The sequence below is a fragment of the Myzus persicae genome, unplaced genomic scaffold, assembly GCF_001856785.1.
Source record: "Myzus persicae strain clone G006 unplaced genomic scaffold, MPER_G0061.0, whole genome shotgun sequence".
Taxonomy (NCBI): Eukaryota; Metazoa; Arthropoda; class Insecta; order Hemiptera; family Aphididae; genus Myzus; species Myzus persicae.
Window position 1 is genome coordinate 634,848 of NW_019103933.1, and position 24,516 is coordinate 659,363.

Consider the following 24,516-nt stretch of genomic DNA (forward strand, 5'->3'; position numbering starts at 1 on the left):
TGGAAAAAGCACAGCTAGAAGCTTTAAAAATTATTTATTTTTAAAAAGTATTTACCCTCCGAATGCCCATTGCTTTTGTATATGTATCAATAGTCTTCAATATAAATCCTTGGACATTTAGAGAAAACTTAATTTCAGGTCATTCGAATTAATAGGATGTACTCAATAATACACACGTACGTCAATTTAATGATCTAAAATCCACAGAAGTAGGTAAGTATAGTATCATTATCTAATTTGTACATTGTAATCGAAAAAAAAGTAAGACATAAACAATTTGAGTTTTTGATTTCAATTAATTTTCAACTGTGACAATTATAAATTATATCAAGAAGTGTCCTCATAATGGATACGGAAAATCATATCAGAAGTGAATTATTTTAACTTGAATTAAAAAAAAATTTATTTACTTTCCTTGTTATTTTTTTCATTTGAAAAGTCCTTTTTCCACACAAATAATCCCATATTATTTGCACTAAATTGTAATATCATTCAAATGTTTATTATATTATCATGTTTGTATTATGTAACGTTCGAACATTTTTAGTCATTTACTAAATGTGCCTTAATTTTTTCTAGAGTAAAGCATGGGTGCCTAAACCATTAATTACTAGGTATTGGATACAAATATTCAAACGTTTTATCAAAATCATAGATTTAAATTCAACTGTCACGTGCGATTTAAAAACAATCAAGTGTCTGAAATACGACCTCATTAATTAACTTAGTAAGGATGACGATTTTAGTACAATAAAATATCTATAGCTTTATTACACCAAATTTAGCCAACAAACAATTTTTCTTAAGCTAAGGTACTTCAATGGTGGAGTCATAAATAATGATTTGGGTGTACACCTAAATTTGGAAATATGCAATATATAATAGAACCCTCACAACCCCATTCACCAATTTACAATATTATATAATTATTTGTATAATGCAACACACTATACGTTTTAGTAACATGATATATAATAATACAAAAGTCTTTAAGTAATCTTTTCATCTTTTCATCCCTTTGACAAATTTAATAAAACAATTAATAATTTGTAAAATACCACACGATCGTTTTTAATTCTGTCGGTATTTTACTGATAGGTTCACTTTTCCCGAACGATTATCATCGGCAGATATATGCTAGAACAGTGAGCTTTCAATGTAATTGGTCGGGTACTATATTATATTGAAGTAATGAGATGGCCAATGACCATTTATATTTTTGAACGTAAGGTTTGATATATACTTTGTCGCTAATTTAGATCTAAGGTTTTCTTAACTAATTAAATTCATTAAACTAAATCCACAATCAGACTCTGATGTTGAAGCTGGCAATGTTTTTAAAAGAGTATTTATTTTTTATACCTTCTTTAATTGTGTTTGTGCATGAATTAAGTTTCTTGTTTCTTGAACTAAATCAGAGGTATTTAATTAAATAATTAAAGAACATTGATTAAATAAATCAAATATTTTCATAATTAATAACTAATTATTGACCTTGGCATATAAAAAATATTTTAACAATATACATTCTATACATTCAATTATTTAGTATTGCATATTATTACCAAAGGTATAATACAACAAATTAATAACAAATTCCCATGTGGATATTTGAAAATGTATATTTAAGCTTCAATTTTGTACGTATTAATTATTGACTGTAGTACCTATAATAAGATACTGCAAATTATAATTAACTAATCAATTTCAATAGAATTTTAATAATCTAAACCTACACCCAATATTAGAGATATTGATACTAAGTAAGATTATAAAACTTCCAATTACACGTCTACACTACAAATGTAGATATACCTATATTATATAATATCATATACTGCTTAGGTATGACTTTATGAGTAAATTATATTGTAACTTTGCAAAACTTTGAAGTGCAAAATTTAAGATGATAACCAAGTTCTTAGAAAAACGTAATAAACAAAATAAAATACACCTATATTATTATAGTAATAAGAAGATTCAAAATTACTGAAGACGTTGCTGAAGTAGGTACCTATATAACTCATGTTACCTTTGACGTGAATTCATCATACCTAGATGTATAATTTGTAGAACAAATTATAGACTTTAGTTTGCGAGTGTATATTATTTAGATTAAATTATTGTCATCTCGTAAATAATGTCACTTATGAACTTTAAAATATGACATCACATCAATATGAATTATAAATTACATTCTATGAAACAGACTTTGATGATGTAAAAATAGATCAACGCTCTACAAAACAATTTTAATGAAAAAATAAAGTTTATTTATGATTAAAAATTTGTTTTTATCGCATTATTCTAAACAATTTGCATATCTATTAGGTACAGTATTATATTACACCAAAGGATGCTAAAATACAAATTAATATAGACGGTAACTATTCTCAATTATACAGAACCATTCGTTAGTAAAATAAATCAGGTAAAAAATATAACCCTAAATTATTATGCTCAGTCCATATTATATAAAAGTATATCACTTGTTACTTTGCACTGCAGTTTATTGATAAACGGAGAGGATAAACATCTGGTTTTTAAAAATGCAATGTTTTATTGTAGAAATTTATATTTGGGCATTTTGTTATGTTTTTCAATTGATAAATTTGACTTAGTCTAAGTATTTATGAATATCACTAAACCTTATCCGAAAAATTATCAATCCTGTCAGTTGCTGTCATAATCTCAAAAACAGCAATTTATACTCATAGATACAATCATATACATACTAATTGTGATGTTTTCCATTGCAGAACAGATAAGAAGAATAATTACAATTTGGGAGTTATTATTTTTATCTAATAATCCATCATATTTTAACAATCTCTAATAAGTTTAATTTAGTTAAATAAATATATATTGGTATAGTATATAAGTAATTATTAAATTCATTTCAATTCCTAAAATAATCATTTGCCTTAATCAAAAGTGAAATCTCTAGCACAACAAACAATAAATCCAAATAATGTACAACACACATAACGTCATTCTAAAGGCATAATCTAATTCTAGAAACATAATCTTAAACCTCAATATGAATACGGATTCCAGAACCATTCGGATTTACGAACGCCTATCTTCGGAGGGTTTAGTGGTGACTTCAAACTCGATCTTTACCAAAGGTATACATGATTTTTTTTTCATTTCACTTTATACTTTTCAGTTTCTATATTTACGGAGAAAAAAAATCTTACAGAAAAATGTAGGTGCCTGCGTTCATAAAACAATAAAGTTGTAACAGAATGTTTCAAAAATAATATTAGATATTATTTATATTTATGGTTTTAGTCATCGAGAAACCATTCCTTAAACTGTCTATTTTCAATGGGAATAATCAAGGATTTAAGTGTAATCGATCACCACTAAAAACATAGTAAATATAAAATATACACATTACACATTACACAAAAGCAACGTACCTACATAATATGTACATATTGTTTTAATTTTAAATAATATAAATTTGATTATTTGAATACATTGGATTTAATATTATATTTTACTTTGAGTTCAAATAATATATACTGCATGGTTGTAGATTCTAAGGTGTACTTATAACTATACAGAAGTACCATATATCTTTATTAACATCAATCAACCACATCATAAAAACCATTAATCTATTATTGTTAACTGTTTTAGATTCTTAACAAAGCAATGAGCCAGTGGATGTATAGGTTTTAGAATAATGTAAATTATTTTTGACACCGTTTAGGGTAGAAAAGTGCTTCAATCTCCAATTATTAAGATAGAAACTATAAAGCACCTAATCATAAGCCAATATTAACTTATGAGTTGAAAACAATAAGATATAGTATTATATTGTATTGTAAATTATAATAATTTATAATTACCATACACAATTAGACATGAATTAGATCACTCTACTATAGTAGGTACATATTGTAATATAAAAAAAATATTAAAATTATAAAATAATATTAAACAATACATATATAATATTAAACAGTGTTCAATTTAATTTAAAATTTAACACATCTATTGCACTGACCTATCCAATAATAAGAAACACTAAAAACAAAAAACTAACTATATAGGCACTATATACAGCAGTGCGAATTCTCTTTTTTTAAATGTTATTAAAATTGCACTTTATCTGCTGCTTGTTAAAAATAAATTTACTATAAACTATTCAGTCATAATAATCCACAGACCAAAAATACAACTGTATCGATATTTTATGTAAATATAATATTGTAAAGATGAGATAAATGTATAAACTTTAAATTAAAAAAATTATTGTTCTATGAAGTGAGGAAGGTATTGTCATAATTATATGTAGTACGAATGTATGATTAGTTGTTGAAAGAAGTTAGAGACATAAAAAGGCTTCATAATAATATGTAATAAATACATAATACCTAATAAATTATACTATGCATTATATATTCCCATTTTCTTCATATTACTGATATTAATAATAATATTGCTATACCTTTTCTAATCAGATAATTTGAATCTTTTAATTATTTTTTTAATGTATTAATTTTAATTCAGAAGTACTTGCATTTATATTATTTATTTGAAATATAATATATTGAAATAGTTTTAAAAATAAATCAATCTAACCAAACAAAAAATTACTTTTAGCTACCTATACATATATCATCAAAAATATATTATATTTTATTATTTCATTACAATAAAACTACAGTACACAAGGTAATCAATTTAAGTGTCTTCACTCATTATTTCAAAAAGTTTTAAAGTTTAGATGAATGGAGTTTAGTGGACCATTATTTTGTGGGGTACCCCTGTGACAACTAGGTATTCCACTCGCCTAAAATGTAAATACGTATAACTAATTAACTACTCATTTGAAATTTAATTTTCATGTATCAAAATACTCCGCAAAATATTCTCCTTCGAAATATGAAATTAAAATGTATGTAGCCATTCAAAAAAGTAAAAAATTAAAAAAATGATTACGATAAAAATGTATAGTAATAATGTTGTTTTTAAATTACATTAAATTATACACAACAAAGATATTTTCTTCAACAAAATTTACAACTTTTCGAAATAACGATTGTATACACTTAAATGCACAACGCACAACTATACTTAAATGAATAACAATCTGTAAATATATTTAAATATTAATATGATAATAGTGTATGAATTTATCAAGGTATCTACTTAAAAAATATACCTTATTAGTTATTATGTACCTCTAAGAGGATCTAATCTGACAATAAACGTTGACAATAATGATGTACAGTATACGAACATCTACGCCGAAAATGATTAAACCAACATTATATTGTATCAACTGAATAATTATTACCTTCTTTTGTGATCTATTCTGATCTATTAATTCAAAAATAATTCATCTGAAAATCTCTAGACTGAATATTGTGTTAACTGACTGACAGTATTTTAGCTGAAACATAATATTTTAACCGAACTAGTTGAACTAGCCGATTACTGACTAGTCTAGTCAAACCGACAACGCAAGACTATACGCTCGTAAATACATATTATTATTTCATGTATACCTACTATAGAAGTGTCGAGTAAAGTGCACCTATTTCTTGAGCAATATATGAATTCTTCATTTCTTCTTATTATTTCATGCAGAAAATCGTAATATCATCGAAATATATAGACGCTTATAGAAGAGTCACAAAAGTCTATGCGTAGAGGTGTGAGGATAATATATTATATAATAATATATATATATAGGTAGTCAATTTACACGTATGTGTGTACTAAAATATTTTTTTTCTCTCACCGCGCCATAGCCGAACCAAAGAAATTGTTTTCTTGTTGCGTTTTTGTGTAGTCCGATAAGACGATTTATAAGAACGGCATGGGATGGGGGAGAGCTCCTATAATGCTGTTGAGCTGAAGACTTGTGCCTGGGTCGAAGGGGACCGACGATAGGGTGAGAGAAATAGTAGTTTTGAGCACACGACCTACGCTACCGATATACTGCACATACGGCCTGCTGCGAGACAATGAGAAATGCGAAGTTCGGAAAAACGCCCGCATAAATCGTTTTTCTCTCTCTTCCTCTTTCTCCTTCCGTTTTTCTTATTTTCCACACATAGAAAAACGTATTGTTGTAATGGAGAAATCGAATGTTTTATTACTGTTTTACACTATCAAAAAGGTTATGCCGTGCGTTGTCGTTATTTCTGTCGTAAATATCAAAGATAATTCAAACGACAAACTGCAGTGGATAATATTATTAATGTTCCTTATAGTATAAGGACTGCCGATAACGCGTTTCGTCTCAATACCTAATAAAACCATTTGACTTTTTACCTTTCAAACAACGCGATTGAGTTTAAAATAAACAACAACAATGGGCATGCAGCCGTCTGTCGCCGATCATAATTCTACATTTAATTAAACTAAAAAGGCTAAATACTTATATAACACGACTATAAGTAAACAGCGAGTTTCAAGAGTTTTACGACAAACCGACGTTCCTGAACTAATAAGGAAAACAAATTTAAGTTTGTTTTGTACGATTTATTCGAATCAGTATACAGTTTTCCGCATCGTGTGTATACACCAGCATGGCAGCACCTATATAAACAAGGCATGCACGTATACACGTACTATATGTAAACTCTAACAAAAAATTACATTTTCAAAATGTTAAAATGTTCTCGCCCGTGTAAACGGTTTGAACTTTGAAGTACATATAAGCGACGAGTCTCTGACAAAGATGCTTGATGTGCGCTGCAGGCTTGAGGCAAACCTTCGTGTATTTAGCTGTTGGCTGCTTATATTTATTTATATCAAATCACATAGATAAATGTGAGACATTTCTCTTCACGCACGCGTACTTCAAGCATCTCTGTCAAAGACTCGTCGCTTATATGATGTGCTTCAAGTTATCGGAACATGGGTCCATCAACTGTACTATATGATCTAAGCTGCAGTAAACAGTGTCTGGTATAGTCATAAGTTCATAACACATAACTCATAAGAATTATGACGAACACGATGTCCATGGGCGACTTCCTAAGAAATGACGAGAAAATGTGTTTTAATATATCATTAAACCACTATAATATCAATATACCATAAACTGTCCAAGAGCTCAAAATAGTACCAGCGATAGCGTTTGCCGACAACACCAATTATTAGCAACTGCACAACTGCTGGAAAAAAATATTTCTATGTACCTACCTCATATATAATTATTGATTTTATTCCAGTAATTTGGTTCCTTGTGAGAATGGCAGTGGAAGTTCTTGGTCAGAGGCACCAGTCATTATTTCGTGGTAGCACGATCACCCATCACTGGGTGGCATTATATTATAAAGGAGGGGGGAGGGGGGCGGTGCCACGTATTTTGCATGTTGAAATATGCACTATATTAATATACATATTGTATATAGGTAGTAGAATTTTTTATTTTACAACTTTTTCAATTCATAACAGATAAAAATAATATTATCACCTATTTATTTAAAAATAAAAAATAATATAAGATAAAATACATAAAAGTGAAAACGTCTCACCCGCATGTGCTGTAAAAAGGTAGGTGGTACAACATAGCGAATGTACGTTCAGCAGAACAATTTTGGTTAGTTATAATCTACTTAATAGAGTAAATTAACCTATTTTAAAACTTTAAACTTTCTTACAAATTTCTATTTTAATAGGAGAAGAAAGTTAAAGAACACTTTAAGTGAGTTATGAGTAAAAATTGGTTCTGCACTTCTACGAAACGCATAATTTCCATATTGTACATTTGTAAAACGGAAACACCACATGAGAATGATCCGTCCTCTTAAAAGATATTTATTGAAAAAAATATGTTTATTTTGCTTGTGAGTTCATCATTCTTAAGATTTTTTATCAGCCCATGCAATTTGGGAAACCCGGCAATCATGAATTAATAACAAGTTAATGTTTATCAACCCACTGTCTATATATTATCATCTGAATAGTTGTTGAAGAATTAATCCAGCATGACAAAACAGCAAGAAAAATAAATTAGAGCTTATGTAGTTTCAAATTTTTGAGCAATTGATTTACGAGCCTGTAATTAAATTAGTTGCAGTATTTTTTATCAAATATGTTAAATTAAATTTATTAATTTGCATTGTAAAATACAAGATAGTTAATTAAATTTGTAATTATAAATTAGTTTAAATTAAAAATTGTATAAAGTTCTAAAAGTTTGGTTATGAAAATTAAAACTTAGGTTTTACTTAGTTTTTTTAATCATCAAGGCATCAACAGTATATGAAAACAATTATGTGAATTAAGTATAAAGTCTTAGATTTTTTTGTAATTCATTTTATACTGACCATAGGTATTAGTTATCTAATTAGTTATTATCAAACGTAATAGTGAAATTCTTATGTCACTCGACTATGCCTCAAAAACGACTAAACTCAAATTATAGACCTCTATTTTTCAACCCAATATACTACATATTATTCAATCTATCTCTACTACCTTTATATTAACCTGAAATAGTTATTATAAATTAATAAAATATAAGGCTACTTAATTCATGCACATCAGTGAACATAACATATAAATTTATTCTGAAATAATCACTGATTATGGATCAGTGAATCCATCCTGTATCTCCAGTCCTATTCCTAATTAATTTAATAATGCTTTATACGTTTACAGCCCACTAAAGGTCTATGAATTCTAGAGGAAAACGATTCTTCGTCTTATCCTAACAAAATAACAAGAATCGATTATATTTTACTAGCTATTTAAATTAACGAAAACAAATAATTGAACATTTTGAATAAGAATGTGACTTTCTGAGAGAATAATTAAAGTTGTGTTATGACTTACAAGTTACAGTCTACAAAGTACAAAACCGTTAACAATGTTTAATACTCGTATTTTTAAATAAATGGTACAAAAGTATCATATTAATTTTACTGTATGCTATTGTACTAAATAATTTATATTGCAAACCATATAATCCTATCTCCTTGCTTGGACTCTATTTATTTGTATTGCCAGCATTACGGTATGCAGGTGATTGATTGAAAAAAATAAATGATGATACTTTCAACCAAACAAAAAAAACGTGTCATGTTATTGTAAAGACGCATAAAATAAACCTATGGTATATTGTGAACAATCCGACGATTTACATGCCTAATGGACCAAAAATAATTTAAAAAATAACTCGTAGTGATTATATTATATTGATTATAATGTAATATATTTATACAAATATTAAATTAATCGAATAATAGATCAGTCATGTATAGATATACGTATACCTATTGTATATATATAAAGGTGAATAGGAACAAAAGATACATTTGTTTTACATAATATTTTTTAGTACAATAGTATGTAGGTACGACATGAGTACCTATTTAAATTAAATTTGTTTTGTTACTAAAAGCAAGGTTTTGTACCCAAATTACCCGAACCCTTACCGCTTTCTGGGAAACCTGCCTTCAAAACTCAAACATTCAAAAACTCATATAACCCGCGTGGTCTCAAGTGACTACACCCGAATTAACCAATATAATATTATATTAAATATTGGTACATAATAAAAGACCCAATGAATTGAACAAAAAAAATATATAACGACACGTTATTAAAGTTGTACATTTCGGAACATTTATTATATTATATACTATAATATTAGACAATATCTTGTTAAATTTAAGTTACGTAAATCGTATTCAATACAATTGATGTCTTGTAAGTATGGAAAAATGTTTATATTATATTTAATGGTAATTCGGTAGAAATAACTAAGACGTTTTTTCAAGATTACTTAAACTTTTGGTAGATTCTTTAATTTAGCAAATTCTACGGTGCATTTGCTACTATAAATTTGAATCTTGTTAAATTTATAAAACAGTTGTTAACACAATTATTATTTTGAAGACTACAGTACACTTCTTTAAAAATCAAATATTTATGGTTGTGATAAGTGTGTCTGGCTGTAACAACCATACAACAATTTGCAAAAGTGTTTTGTTATTCACCACTAGGTTATTTTTTTTTCCACATACGAGTAAGTCTGCTCCTAATTTAAGACTATAAATGGTTAGTACCAAAATATTTATGTAAGTAGTATTAAAATGTTTGTTGTATGATGATTTTAATTATTTTCATTATCATTAAAATAATCAAACAACTATATTTGATTCTTAGCTTTTGATCTATTAACTAAATAAAAATAAAACTTTAATTCTTTATACTATGCTGTCCGTAAACAGTTTTTTTCTGGTAGACAACATGCTATGGTATGAACGAATGCTGATATAAACTTCCTAATAAATTAAATGTTTAAAAAAAATATATTATTGTTGAATTAATATACATTTTACGATACTTCATCCGTAGACATAATGTTGAAAGTGCACTACAAGATGTTCTCATTTAAAATAAATTTGAATATGCACACTTGTTCTACAGGTCAGTTGATTTAATTCATTGTTGGTCGCCATTGAGGGAACCGCGGAAAAAAAGCCCCAACAAATAATTGAACGGAATAGCCCACTCAAATAAAGCAAACAGAAAAAAGACACCGTGAAAAAATTAAAAATAAATATGATCACATGTGTATATAATATATTGTGTTATAAGTTATAATTTATAGTTAGGTAGTTAGTGTTATAACATAGAACCTCAACAATTCAAAAATCAATCTTAGTTATTACTACATTTAAATAAAAATTACATTAAAAACTATAAAAAGAAAAGTGCCTTGGTGAGGCGCGGTCCTACGCTCAATCTGCGGAAACGCTCCTAGTGTACAGACGTACCGACCGATGTTGCTAACTCCCGGATGGGTGACCACCCGGGTTTTTAGCAACATATCCTTGCCACATACACAAACCCTCGTTTCAACCCTACCAATACATATTAACCTACTAAAAGTATTAAAAAAAAACCCCAAAAACATACATCCCACGCCCATGTTTCCGCGGGCTCCCCTAATAAGAAAAATAATAATAATATAATAAGTCAATACGAAACAGACTACCTATAATATTAGTTAGTGCTCAAGTTTAATACAACGGAAATGGGTACACACCAATGGACCTATTATTTTTTTATTTTTTTTTTTTATTCATCAGAGTAACATCAGTTACTAGGTCATTAGTTGTGATTATTATCTGTTATCTATATCATGTACCTACTATTAAGTATTATTGTATAATGCTTTTTCAAATTACAACCAACGAAATGTTTTAAAAATATAAAATAGTAGGTACTATTATTGTATCACACTAGCATGAACTTTTATTTCCGTATGTTTTTTTTTTCGTGGTGTGTTTACTTTTTTGGGGGCTTTTTTCCCATTAGATTTTTTTCCTGGGCTTTTTTCCTTGGGCTTTTATATCCGATTGAGGGTGTGGTTGAATGACGAAGTATTCATTTTACTTGTCGCCCTGGATCAGCAGGTGCACACAAAGAAACAAATATTTATTTCAAACAAGTTCTTTGTTTTCTGTTTTTTACACCATCGTATGCCTATACATACCTATAGCATGGTCTACTGATTGTTTTATTTTACCATTTCCTTTTAAAAAAAAAATTGGTTATTTTAGCCATTGGTCATCCATAATGAAATTGACAGTAGGATAGCCAGCAAGCTAAAACCAGGTTTCGGGAACAATTAATGATATTATGAGTAAACTGCAGATACATCATTAGGGATGGGAGGAACATATAGACCTGTAGTAAACCACATCATACACATTTTGGGTAGGTACATTATATTATCTACACTACAAGGTTTAATTACCTATAACTAGTGATGCGAGTTAATATAATACAAATGCGTATAATAACAGAATAGGGGAATAGGTTTCATCTATTCTGCGGTATAATATCGTATTATACATGGTTATTATACACGCTGTATACAATTATTGCACGTAGGTAATATTGTAAAATGTCCAACATTTTTTTTAAAATGATTATTACTGCACAATCAATAAAAAAATTGTTTCTAATTAAATACTTCATTACTCATTCGTTAACCTTTGAATATTAGGTACTTATTATTTGAATCTTTTTAATTTCTCCAATTTGATTTAACATGATACAATTTCCAAACGGGAAATGTTTGAGTACCTACCTAATCAATGCTAAGTTTTGTATACAATTTCAAGTTTTCATTTCTTTTAATATTGTAACTTGAATTTTATACAGTATACAATTTTCCAAAATTTATTTAAGCCACGTTAAAATATCGTATCCAATATTGTAGTAGGTACAGTCTTGTGATATTTTGTTAGGACAAAGGAAATATGCATATTCCTATTTAATTTCAAAAGAAAACATTGCGTATTGTATTATTTATCTTGTATAACCTAGTATTTTCGACAAATATCCTTACCTGAGGGTTTTCGTAGTACAACTCATGTGCGAGCGACGTGATTCACTTGAGGACTATATTTTCAATTATTCTCATCTTTTATACCTACCATTTAAACATTTTTCTGTAGATAGTTTTTTTTTTAAATGTTGGTGTGTGTATCTTAATCAAAATTTGAATGAGTAGTATAGTCCTTTGTCCTTAAATATGGTTTATAGCAATTTAAAATTAATTAATAAAATTAATTGGATCTCGCATTCATTACATAGGTACTGTTTTACAAAGTATAAAATGTTAATAGATAAATGTAACAACTAAAATATTTAATTCACCATAGTCCCCTATTTATTTCAAACCCATTTTCGTGGACTTATTATCATTAGAACCCATACTTAAATACTATTAACTATTAAGTATTATTGTATTGTGCTTTTTAAAATCGGTGTTTTTTAACCGTGAACGGAACGGATATCAAAATCACTTAAGCGTGTTCTTTAGTGCCGTGTTAAAAAATCTGCTACCTGGGTAGCAGATTTTAAAATGCCACTCATTACCACCCTTCTTTCCGTCACAAAAAAAAATGTATTTCCTCGGCTATTTTCGAAACGGTGCTAGTTAATTTTACTCACTTTTATAAAAAAAATTACAAGCTTCATAAAATATTAAAAGAAACCTTTGGCGTCAAATGAAGTTTTCTGCTTTTTCATCAATCTGGCACGACTGCTGTTGTCTCGATGAGATACGGGAGTGTATTGAACTAATTATGTTAAACTAGTTATGCACCTACGAATAAAATATTGAAAACTATATAACAAATTCTTGTCAACTACTGACTACACGTCGAATGAGCAATATTATATTATATTTGTACCTATTCATTTGTATATTAAAATAGAGCGTATACGAGACAATTACAGTCGATATGGTAATTAATTTATAGCTAAATAGCGACGCTTATTAAATTATTTAATTAAATTGACAAATGGATAATTATTAGAATGTTTAATTTATATTTGACGGGAACAGCATGCAACAGTTATGTTTTTTAAGCTGTCGTTTTAATTAAGTCAATCGAAGATATGTTAAACTACAACGACAACACACTGATAAAAATCATAGTTTAAATGTATTGTATCAGACGATAAACTCATGGATTTCAATAAAACTTATTATTAACTATTAAGAATATAAACATGTTATTTTACAATAACTACTTAACACTAATTAAAATCATAATCACTGTTTTAATCTAAAAAGCACCAAGGATTTTCACTAAAAGTTGTTTGTCACTATCCAATATTGCGAATAGAGCTGTTCATTGTAATTCTTGGCTTAGAAATCTGTACACACCAAAGACGTAGTTTCTTCGGGACAGCAATAATAACAATAATAAATAATAAAACTGGATAATCAACAATAATTCATGAGCTAAGTGCATTTTACAGCCAATATCTACCTGCGGGGCACCACTTAACAACATCCTTATAATAGTAGGCAAGCGTAACGGCAGCGATACCGAAAATAAGACCGACAATAAATTTCAAATCAAAACCCAAATAATATCTAAAAACTGTATTGTCACAACTTTTTTTAAATATATTAATCGGAGTACATATTATGTTGACGATATTTGATACTTAAACAAAGAATGACGATTCTTAGAAGACATTTTAACGTCTATTGACATATTTTACTGTAGGTTGTATCTTGTATAGTGTTTTTACCAGCCTATGCCTACGCAATGACATTTTACAAATAATTAGATTAATTTTAGCTATTGTCTATATTATATTTATACAACAGTAATAGTAGTATATTATACTGAAATAAATTTCTAAAATAGCACTACAAACATGATATGATAGAATAAAGTTACTAGTAGCATAGATTAAGTAGGTACCTACATAGGCATATTAGGCTGACGACCGTCTCCGTTGAGAATTGTTTTTCGAATACAATGACGAATCCATTACGTCAAACTCATGGACGAAGTACACTAAGCTCTAACTTTACAGCAGAGAGGTTATTGCTTACTTATATCAACTTTTTTTTTCTAGTTTTGCTCGCAGTCTGCGGGAGCATACGTATACGCATGTGATGTGTTGTGCCGTCTGAATGGTGACAGCAAATGTCGACCTGTAATCAATCGTTTTCACCGAATACGCGAGTGAGTACTACATACGTATATCATATCATAATATTATATCTCAAATCTTTGTGCAGTGGCGAAACGAGTAATAATCACCCACAGCCCGACGACACGGTACCGCCCGTTTCCAAAGGAAAAGGTACACGCTGGGTAAATGGGATGCAAGACATCTCCTAAATTATTCACGATTCACACGATCCTTACAGAAAAAGATAGTTTCCTACGCTTTGACGACCAACTATAGTTTATTGCATTTACATAACATTATATAATAACATGCGAGTTAGGTTTGGAAAATCCTAGGAGAACAACATGGGTATAAATCTATGATAATCACGTAACATATTTTACTATTTTTTATTTAACACTATAATATTATCATTATCATCACGTTACAAAATATATCGAATATTATTATGCATTATCTATAGTCAATTTTCAATCAGGTGAAACGAATTATGCGAGTTTTGGTGTAACGCGGTAACTTAAATACGCTAATGTGTCTTATGTTACCTACTACTTAATATGTTTGTGTATCGTTAAGTCGTAGCTCACATCCGAACCGGATGTTCTATAGATAAAATAATATTTAGGTATGATTATTTCGATTTTATTTTAAGAGTGTCCAGTATCCGCTGTAGGTAAGCGCAAATAACGCCACGGCGAATAGCGCCAAACAGCTGATGTTTTATGCAATATAATTAATAACAAATATTTTGTAGTACCTACTTTACGAAATAGTGTGTCCCTACTTCCTACCTATACTACTCTATATACATTATACATTTATACTTAGGAACATGTAATACATTATACTTATATCATAAACCGTTTACCAAAACTGAAATATGATTTAGGTCATTTAGGACCATAACTCATAATAGCGTCGAATTAAAAATTTTCAAAACAGTATTATCCAGCCCAAGCAATATAAGATGTAATCCGCTGGTAGTTTGAAATATTAGGTATAATAATTTATTGTTATGCTCGCGAGTTCTATATTATACCGAGGGAAATGTTACTTACATACTGTTGCGCAATATTATTTGGTCTAAACCAGTAACAAACATTTAAATATGGTTTTTTTTTAATTAAGTAGACGAAATGGGTTCTGCTTGAAAGCAATACATCATAGTATAATAAATAATTATATATAAGGGGTCACGTCGGATTTTCAAAAATCTAAAATAACTACAATTCATCTAATATATTATGTATAAGAGTAAGTGCCAAATAAAACTTTCTCTACCGTAAACGACGGTTAGTGGTGTATATAAGTATAAGAAGAAAAATTAATAATAAAAAAAATCATAACTTTTAGTTTCTGTGTAGTAAATGCATCCCCCAAACGGAAACACCGTATACGACGTCACCCTTGTCCCTCGCTCCCTCGCCACGAACAAAATGTGGTAAGATTTCCGTAACCAAATAAATTTTAAATGTCCGCCAGAAATTCCATTTTTATTTAATTTTTTATTTTCCCGTTGAATCACCGCCACCTAACTCGTTTTGCCACCGGTGTGGCGGTGTGCCCTCGAGCGGTGAAAATTTAATTAATAATTTATCGTTTACCGTTCATTTCGACGGCAGTTGGTGACAATAGCCTCGGCGACACTGCACACAGGTTCGCTCGGTACCTACCTATATATAGGTGTAAACAGTTTAAAGTATATACAGTACACAAATATATATATATATAGGTATAATATATTTAGTGAGGGCTCTCGCGCGCGATATTGTTTTTTAATAAACGATCACGCGTAGGTACCTCACACCCTCGGCCATCCTCCGCAGTGTCGGCCCGCACGAGTACAACGGAAATGAAAACAGTATAAAATATTTCCCTCCGCAATAATAATGACGTGAATAAACGTTGGGGGGGGGAGGGGGGTGGTGACAGGTTATGCGTTTGCAGGACAAACGACCGACGGCAAAAGTGGTTGCGACTGCGCATTGATATTTGATGTTATGTAAGTTGGGCGAGTCCCAGTCAAATTAACTCCTTCCGAGGCAAAGCGTAAAAAAGTGCTCGGCGACACCTGCGACACTGTTATAATACAGCCACCGAAGATTTACACGCCTAACCTATGTTAACACGCTGCAATATGTGGGGGGGGAGGGGTAGAGGAGCTGCTGCAGTTGCAGGATAGGGGGGTGGGCACCCATACTTTCGTTTCCTTCCTATTCGCATATAATATTATTTTCTTTTTCAACCGTATCCATGCAGTTCGGCAACGTGGGCCGGCTGCAGTCTCTATCTGCGGTCGCCGTCGTCGTTTCGGCACGTACCCGTTCAATGGGTAATTCGTTAAAAGCCGATCGTAAATCAGCGCCGCGAGGACCCCGGACGAATAAAACACGCGACGGCGGACAACTGATGGGACACAATATTATTTTTATTATCAAACAGACTCGCTGCGGTGTATTATCATAATAATGCACTATCATACAGGTATACGTCCGCAGTATTACTATATATTTATCGTATGTACACATATAATAAGGGGCTGCACGTTTGCTGTATAGCCGCGCCATTATACCCACGGTGAACCGCTATCGCTCAAAACCGCGGCGTGATTTATGAACTCGTTTAGTATTATTACGGCGACGACCGTCGAGCGCACTGTCCGCGACCACGCGGCCGTGTTTACGCGAAACATTATACATAGATATGTGTAATATAAATACGAGAGGCATCATGTATGATGGGTATATAGGTAGGTACATACGTGATCGGATACGTTCGGCCATTAAGTCGGCGACGGCGATCGGGGGTAGTCGCGGGTCTCGGGGTGAGACAGGGGAGGAGTAGTACACGCGACATCTAAATCCTGTGCATACAGACACGCACTGGCGATATAAAGGTATAGGTAGGTATAGGCATGTTTTGGTGTATTATATATACGTATATACTCGTACATGTATATAGCTGCAAGAGCTACTTACGGTTTATCGGGGGGTGGGGGGAGGATGCCACCACCGCCGGTGCTAGTGAAGACACCCACCTGCAGCACCGTCTCTGGCTAAGGAGGTTTGTTATAAAAATCTACATACCTATATTTATTTATATACATCCGGCGGGCGTCTCCGACTCGACGATCCAACCGCACGCCGTGGGAATCGGTTGATTTCGAGTGTGTGTACAATACTGATATATACACCGTCATCATCATCATCGTCGTGGGTAGACGGGTGAGTGCATGTAGGTGGGTGCGGGTAGTTAAATTTTGTGTCACGTACACGCTCACGAATGGTACGTGTCGACTGGTGTAGGTTTGTCGAGCGAGGGGGATAGGGTTGGTAAAGAGTGTCGGCGTAGGTGAACGAAAAAGGGTCGGAGGGATTTCGACCTGGTTGTGGGAGGGAAAAAACGAGAAGGGAAATCGCGTACGTTTACCGAATTCTATAATAATAATAACGGTGTAGGTAGGTACGTACATATATTTTTGTAATCCGACACGAGCGCAGCGGACTAAAACAAAAGCGATTTGCTCCACGAGAGATACAACTCGCGGGGCGCCGACTGTGTGACATAATATTTTTTTTAAATACATGCTGTAGGTGCCTATGTGTATATATATGTATACAGAATGATTACGATGATTACTATTATTATTATTGTTATTATTATTATTGGTGTGACAAAAGTTTAATCTGAATTGCAATCAAACGAAAATCGGACGCAATCAACGAAACGAAAACAGATTCACGCATCCGGAATCGGGGATATCGTTTTGCATCCTGTTGGCCAAAAAATCTATATATTTTTTGAATGACATATAATACCAACGTTCAACATGCATGCATTATACATTTATACGAAACTGTAATGACGCCACTTGCGCGTGTGCGTGTGTGTGTGTGCGAGTTAGGAACCCGATGAGTTAAATGTATTTACAAAACGTCCGGTCGAAATGGTTTAATAGCTACCATAATATTATTATTATTATATTGTATAGTCAATACGCGATGTGTGATATACGTTTCACATTGCATATTTTTTTTTTTAATTAGAGCCATAGCAATACTTATTTGTATTTGTTTGGTAACATTTTTTTTTTTATGAGTGAAAAGCTGATTTATATTCGACGCCCATCTTCTAAAAAATTCACGAGTTAAAAACAATTACACTCGAATTATTTTTAATTGAGGATTCATGGTTACCAGTAACGTGAAAAAATAAACATTAAGCAAGCTCATATTTTTTTTATGAGGAAATTATTTAAATATTTTTTCAACACTAACAAGAAAAGTATAATTGTTTCAAATACATTTTGCTCAGTACCGTAAATTTTGATTTTTACTATTTTTATTCAAAAAATTATGATTAATTCAATTTCAAAAATATAAAATCGAAATTAAATTTAACAAAAAAAAAAATACCTAGGAAATAAAATGTTTAATTCAAGGAACTAAAATAATACACCAAGAATTTTCTAAAAGACTATTATTTATAGGGATTTAATTCAGAGATGTTTTGAATATTATGTTATGACTTAACAATATGTGTTTTTCAGGAAAACTTTTCTATTGTCTCTGCCTTTATCCTTTTAGTGAATGACAGCTTTTATTCTTATTTAATTAAAATAATAAAATAGTTTCTTATAATGAAAAGAAAGAACAGAGCATTTTAGAATTCTTTTATAAATGCTTTTGTTTCAACAGCTAAAGTTTATACAAGGAATAATTACAATTAACTCTATTTCAATAATGTTTTTTAAATACGTTTCTCAAATAGTACAACCACCCTTAAAGACTAAAGTATGAGAAATAGTTCAATATTCATTAGTTCATTATCAGGGTTCATAAATTAAAGTACTAAAAATCGTCCAAATATGGGCTAAAAATACATTAAATTAAGGAAAAATCAATCAAAAAAGTGATTACCCTCCCAACCACTGTTTAAAAAACTGCAAAAAATTAAGAAATGATTAGTGTCCCTTAAAAGTTTCTGCTATTCTTTTTAGTTCTTATATTTTAAAATACTAGGTACTTTTTAGGTCTTAGGTTCCTGTACTAATTATTTATTTCTAAGACCACAAGAATGAATTAGTTTTTGTCACTTGTTACCAAATTTATCATTTTAAACAAGAAAATAAAACAAAAAAACTATACTTTAATCAACATAGGAAGTTACCCAGGCCGTGACATGTTTTTGTCGGTGTTACCAGTTGTACATATATTTCCATAGCACTTACTAAATTATAGGTAAAACCAAAAAATAAGCAAATACTGTTCCTAAAATCCTAACCCGGGTCATCGCATAACCTAACACATATAATAATACCAAATAGGAAAATATTTTAGGAATAGTAACAAACAAAAACATTGATAGCATATAATATGGTAGTTTTTTTAATAATTAGGTTTAATTAAATCAAATTTAAACAACGAAAGCGGATTATTTTGAAATTTGGTAGATACTTTATGTCACCATCCCAGGTGCGCAAATACAGTAACTGACTGGCTTCAAGAATATTTGGCACTTCTAAAAAATATTTGAAACAAATAAAATTAATTATAATATGTTATTATCATTCTTAAGATTATAAATATACCAATATTTGACATATTAGTACTTATGTCAAATTTCCAAAAACTAAAACATTTTGAATATTATTGGATTTAGCAGTATTTACATCTTTGTAATCATAAAACTATTAAATACACATAATATCTTTAAATTAAGATGAAAAATGAAATAACTACTAATTTAAAAAATATTAATAATCATAGATAATATAAACAAATTTATTATTTTTCTAAATAACTCATAATTATTTATATTACCTATAGAGCTATATTTATATTTTGTTAAATAGTTTCTATGTTAATATAAGGATGTGGGTGCTGGCTATCTATAAGGACATTTTCAGCTTGTGTAAAAATATTAAATATTATGTAGGTATACTTCAAAATGATACATAACTTAATGGAACAAGTACTTAAATAGCAAAATTAAATGTTTAAGAAATTTTTCAAGGAATTTTAAAGGAAGATTTTGAGATAAATATGATTTTATGCTAAGTCGAGACCAGATGCAAATATCTACAGACGAGAACAAAGAAACATTTCTTTATGACATAAACCCGAAAATGATAACAAAAGCAAAATATTTTACCCGCATAAAATAGGCATACATTTTCACTATGAAAATCTTCAAGAAATATTTACTTATTTTGTTCAGTTCCATTAATGTGTATTGTGTATTACACAAACGATTCACATTAAAAATATATAGATAAATTAAATACTAAATAGTACAATTTTTGCCATCTATATAGATTTTAAACATTTATAATTTACTTATTTATTACATTAAAACATTAATACATTCCAGAAAAATATTCTGAATTCAGGTATTCTATAAACTCACCAATTCCAGCAGTATTATACTCTTCTCTTTCTCGTTCCATTGTGTGTCTAATGACATCTTCCCGACTAGCAAATCGTCGATTGCCCTTATCTTTATGTCTTGCTTTGATTATACTAGCTTCATGGTCAAAACGATGAAGATACCTAAAATATTAATTATACCATATAAATATTGTATTAATTGTACTAATACATTAAAAATAGACTCATTTTTCTAAGTATACCAATAACTATGCATGTTTTATACTACTTATTATTGCTATTTATAATATTTATCTTTTTGACAACAGACTGAAAAACCATTTCAGCACCAAAAAGGTACAAATTAGATTCAAATTTGACTGTACATTTTTTTTGAGGGGATGAATTATATGCAATTTAAAAATTGGGCAATTATTCTTTATTCTCAATTAACTACAGAACAATTCAAAATATGACATGTGTACCTACCTGATATTCATATATTTATCATTATTTTAATTGTAATATAAGATAATATTATCAGTAATGTGAAATCTTGTGTAAATTGTCCATAAAAGATAAATAAAATATAGCTCAATATTTTGTCTGATACATAGTTGCAAAGAACTATACAATTTTAACTGCATGTTAATCACTTACAAATACAATATGTATAAGTAATCATTTTCAATAATTATATTTCTAAACAACCATACTCTTATTAATATTATAAATGGTAAATACATACTTTTCAATTAATGATGAGAGGGTGTCCTGAGTATATTGCTCAATTGTGTTATCAATATTATCTCTGAACCAAATTAATTTTTCACATAATGAACTTGGTTTGGCTAAATTAACATACTTCTTTTTATCCCGAAATGCAATCCTAAAATCATGACATTCAATGCTGTTACAATAAATGTTATTAACAAAAGACAATTTTTCCTAAAAATACTTACTAACCTAATAATTTGTTGCTTAAATAACATTTAATTATCCCTATGTTGTACCATATTAATATGTAATTATTTTTAAATATTTTTTTTCTCATAAACAAACAGTTAAATCAGTTCAAAATACATTGAAGATAATATTATTTATAATGAATTTAATATTTTGCATCTTACTTGTGTTTAGATTTGATCAATTGCTTTGTCTTTCTACTATTTGGATGATTGGCATTTAATACAGTGGTTTTTGGTTTACCCTAAGAATTATAATAGGTAACAATTTATTTACAATGATAATCAATACAAATAACATGAATTACAATATTGTTAAAAGAATCTATTATATTAAAATTATGTTGTAAAAAAGAATTTACCATGATTATTTGTAGAAATATATTATCTGTATACGGTTTCAAGCTTTAATAGTTACAAGATTAGTTATAACTATACAGTGTACAAGTATGAAGAATTCACTAATTATTTCAACATATACAATAATTACATTATTTGAAAAATGTCCATAACATAAGAATTATATGAGTAATAAGTAGATATTAACTAAATACTAATAACATCTAGTATCTACAACCTGTCTTAACTACAGACTATAATAATTAATAGTACAATAACATCACAGACAAAAGTTTAGCGAAGGTATCACGTCCGTAGTCCGTACTATGTGAATAATACACATCGCATATTCGCATATCAATTATCAGTTTCCCAAAAAGATGTACATCACACGTGATCTTGATTGTATTTGATAACGACTATCTATTGTCATGATAACAGGTATCATATTCAAACCACGATTTAAAATGAGTCACGTTAAAGGCACGAATTACAATTAAAGATATACCTTTGAGAAATATCTGGTATTATATGCTAGTATAAGGTCTATGCTTAAATCTTGAACTAAACCAAAATAATCATAGATGGAGATGACAACAATTATGGTACCGGTGATGTACCTATCATAATATCGATATTTTACACTCCTGTAATAAATGTATAAATGTCGATATTTTCAGGAAATTATACATCGATATTGATAAACGATATTATATCAATATATTATTCTGAAAATGGAAAATAAAAATCAATTTAAAACTTAATTCAAATATCAATACACAAGATTATTTTGTTTATTGGGTTGAATAGGTACTTGCAAATTGAAATTAGTTACAGACTTACAGTGGTACTTACATTAGTTAGACCAAATAGTTAACCGATCCATACATCATTTTATACCATTAAGGATTAAGACTATGACATAAATATTAACAATAGGTACACCATACACAAATTCAAATAGGACAGTTTTCAATTATAGTTTTCAATTCAGTTTTATCTTCCATAAATTACACGCATCACATTGTCAAAAAATATCGGTAAGTAATAAACCTAAGACCAGCGTTTCCCAAACTTTTCTTTCGCCGACTTAGAGCATGCCTAGTAAAAATGATTGGAGACTCCATAATAAAAATAACCTAACATAACAAAAGGTAATAAATAATAATAATTCGTAGACCACCAGACCCCTGCGGTATAGGTACATGCGGAACGCTATGACTACAAATGTAGCTAGGCTGTAGATAAAATTAATTTTTCTTCCACCACAGATAATAAATCAAAATTTATTTTTCATGATTAAAACGGAAATATTCAAATATTCACAAAATGTAATGCGGTTGTTTATTAAATGTCAATTAATTAATGGGTATTTCAAAAAATCTTTCACTTACATAATTTTTTAAGATATTATCCGTTGGCTTTTGCTTTTTTTCCTTTGACGTCAAAGAAGAAAGCAAAATAACCTCATCGTCCTCCTCTTCCTCCAACAGTAGGAGGATTAAAATATTGTTGTTGTAAACTAATCTATCCATGATTTATTATTTAAATTTAAGAATTCAAATTTTTTTCGTGTACACACTTGAACAGAATTCAAACTGAATAACTTAACAATAGTCAATATTATTATTTGTGATAACTGATAACAGGCCAAAACAAATTTTGATCTTCACGACACGTCGCGTCTTGCACTTGCATACTGCAAACCAGTAAACCACTCTTGTCACATTGTCGCAACGACTGTTCATGGGTCACGGAGTATGAATGTAGCGCCTTGCCGTCTGCAGACTGTAGTACCGTATCTACAACCTCCCTTTACCTTTTTTCCCCAAAAATAATTATTATACTAATTTTAGGACATAGGTGTATTATAATATAATATTATGTATTTATATAGATGTTGACAACATAAACTCAATTTGTTTTTTTCTATAAATAAAACGTTAATCGTTGGGACAAAAAGCTTTCAAATGTAATACAATGGTCCTGATATATTGTTATAATAGCAATTAAAAAATATTAAAAATACATGAAACCATTTTTTTTATAAGCGTTAAAATTTCGACAAAATTACATAGGTATTGTTTAACCAAGATTAACGATTTTAGTTATAATGTTGTAATTTAAAAATATAATTCGTGAGTACTTGAAACGTTTAAAGTATATTTTTAATATTTTTTTTTATTTTTTATTTTTTTAAGCTTCGACAACTGAGGCTATTAGCTGTAAGTTGTGGTACTGGTACTGTAGGGTTTTGGAACTGTAGGGTTTTTGGAACTGTAGGGTTACGGAACACGTGTGTGATTTTTAATATTATTGTATACAAATATGATAGTATGCAAATAATATTAATTCAACCGGCTACAGTAGTACTTAATAATAACAATGTATAATATATACAGAAT

General features: G+C 29.6%; 1 protein-coding gene across 2 annotated transcripts; it reads right to left on the bottom strand.

The window, feature by feature from the left end:
• Positions 1-19,808: 19,808 nt before the first annotated feature.
• Positions 19,809-23,687, bottom strand: LOC111036573 (translation machinery-associated protein 16). 2 transcript variants are annotated; one of them, XM_022318641.1, is made up of 5 exons: positions 23,506-23,687; positions 21,938-22,017; positions 21,556-21,696; positions 20,848-20,990; positions 19,809-19,959 (listed from the first exon to the last, which is right to left on the bottom strand). In XM_022318641.1, the coding sequence occupies exons 1-5, from the start codon at positions 23,644-23,646 to the stop codon at positions 19,844-19,846; spliced, it is 621 nt and encodes a 206-aa protein (XP_022174333.1). In that variant the 5' UTR covers positions 23,647-23,687; the 3' UTR covers positions 19,809-19,843. The 2 variants fall into 2 exon arrangements, with proteins under 2 accessions (XP_022174333.1, XP_022174335.1); XM_022318643.1 differs by lacking the exon at positions 23,506-23,687 and adding an exon at positions 22,135-22,450.
• Positions 23,688-24,516: the final 829 nt, after the last annotated feature.

Excerpts from the sequence above, each read along its gene's own strand:
- LOC111036573 (XM_022318641.1), bottom strand. The coding sequence starts at position 23,646 with ATGGATAGATTAGTTTACAACAACAATATTTTAATCCTCCTACTGTTG. Across the intron at positions 21,697-21,937 it reads TTGATCAAATCTAAACACAA|GATTGCATTTCGGGATAAAA; the intron begins GTAAGATGCAAA and ends TCATGATTTTAG. Across the intron at positions 19,960-20,847 it reads GTATAATACTGCTGGAATTG|AAGTGCCAAATATTCTTGAA; the intron begins GTGAGTTTATAG and ends AATATTTTTTAG.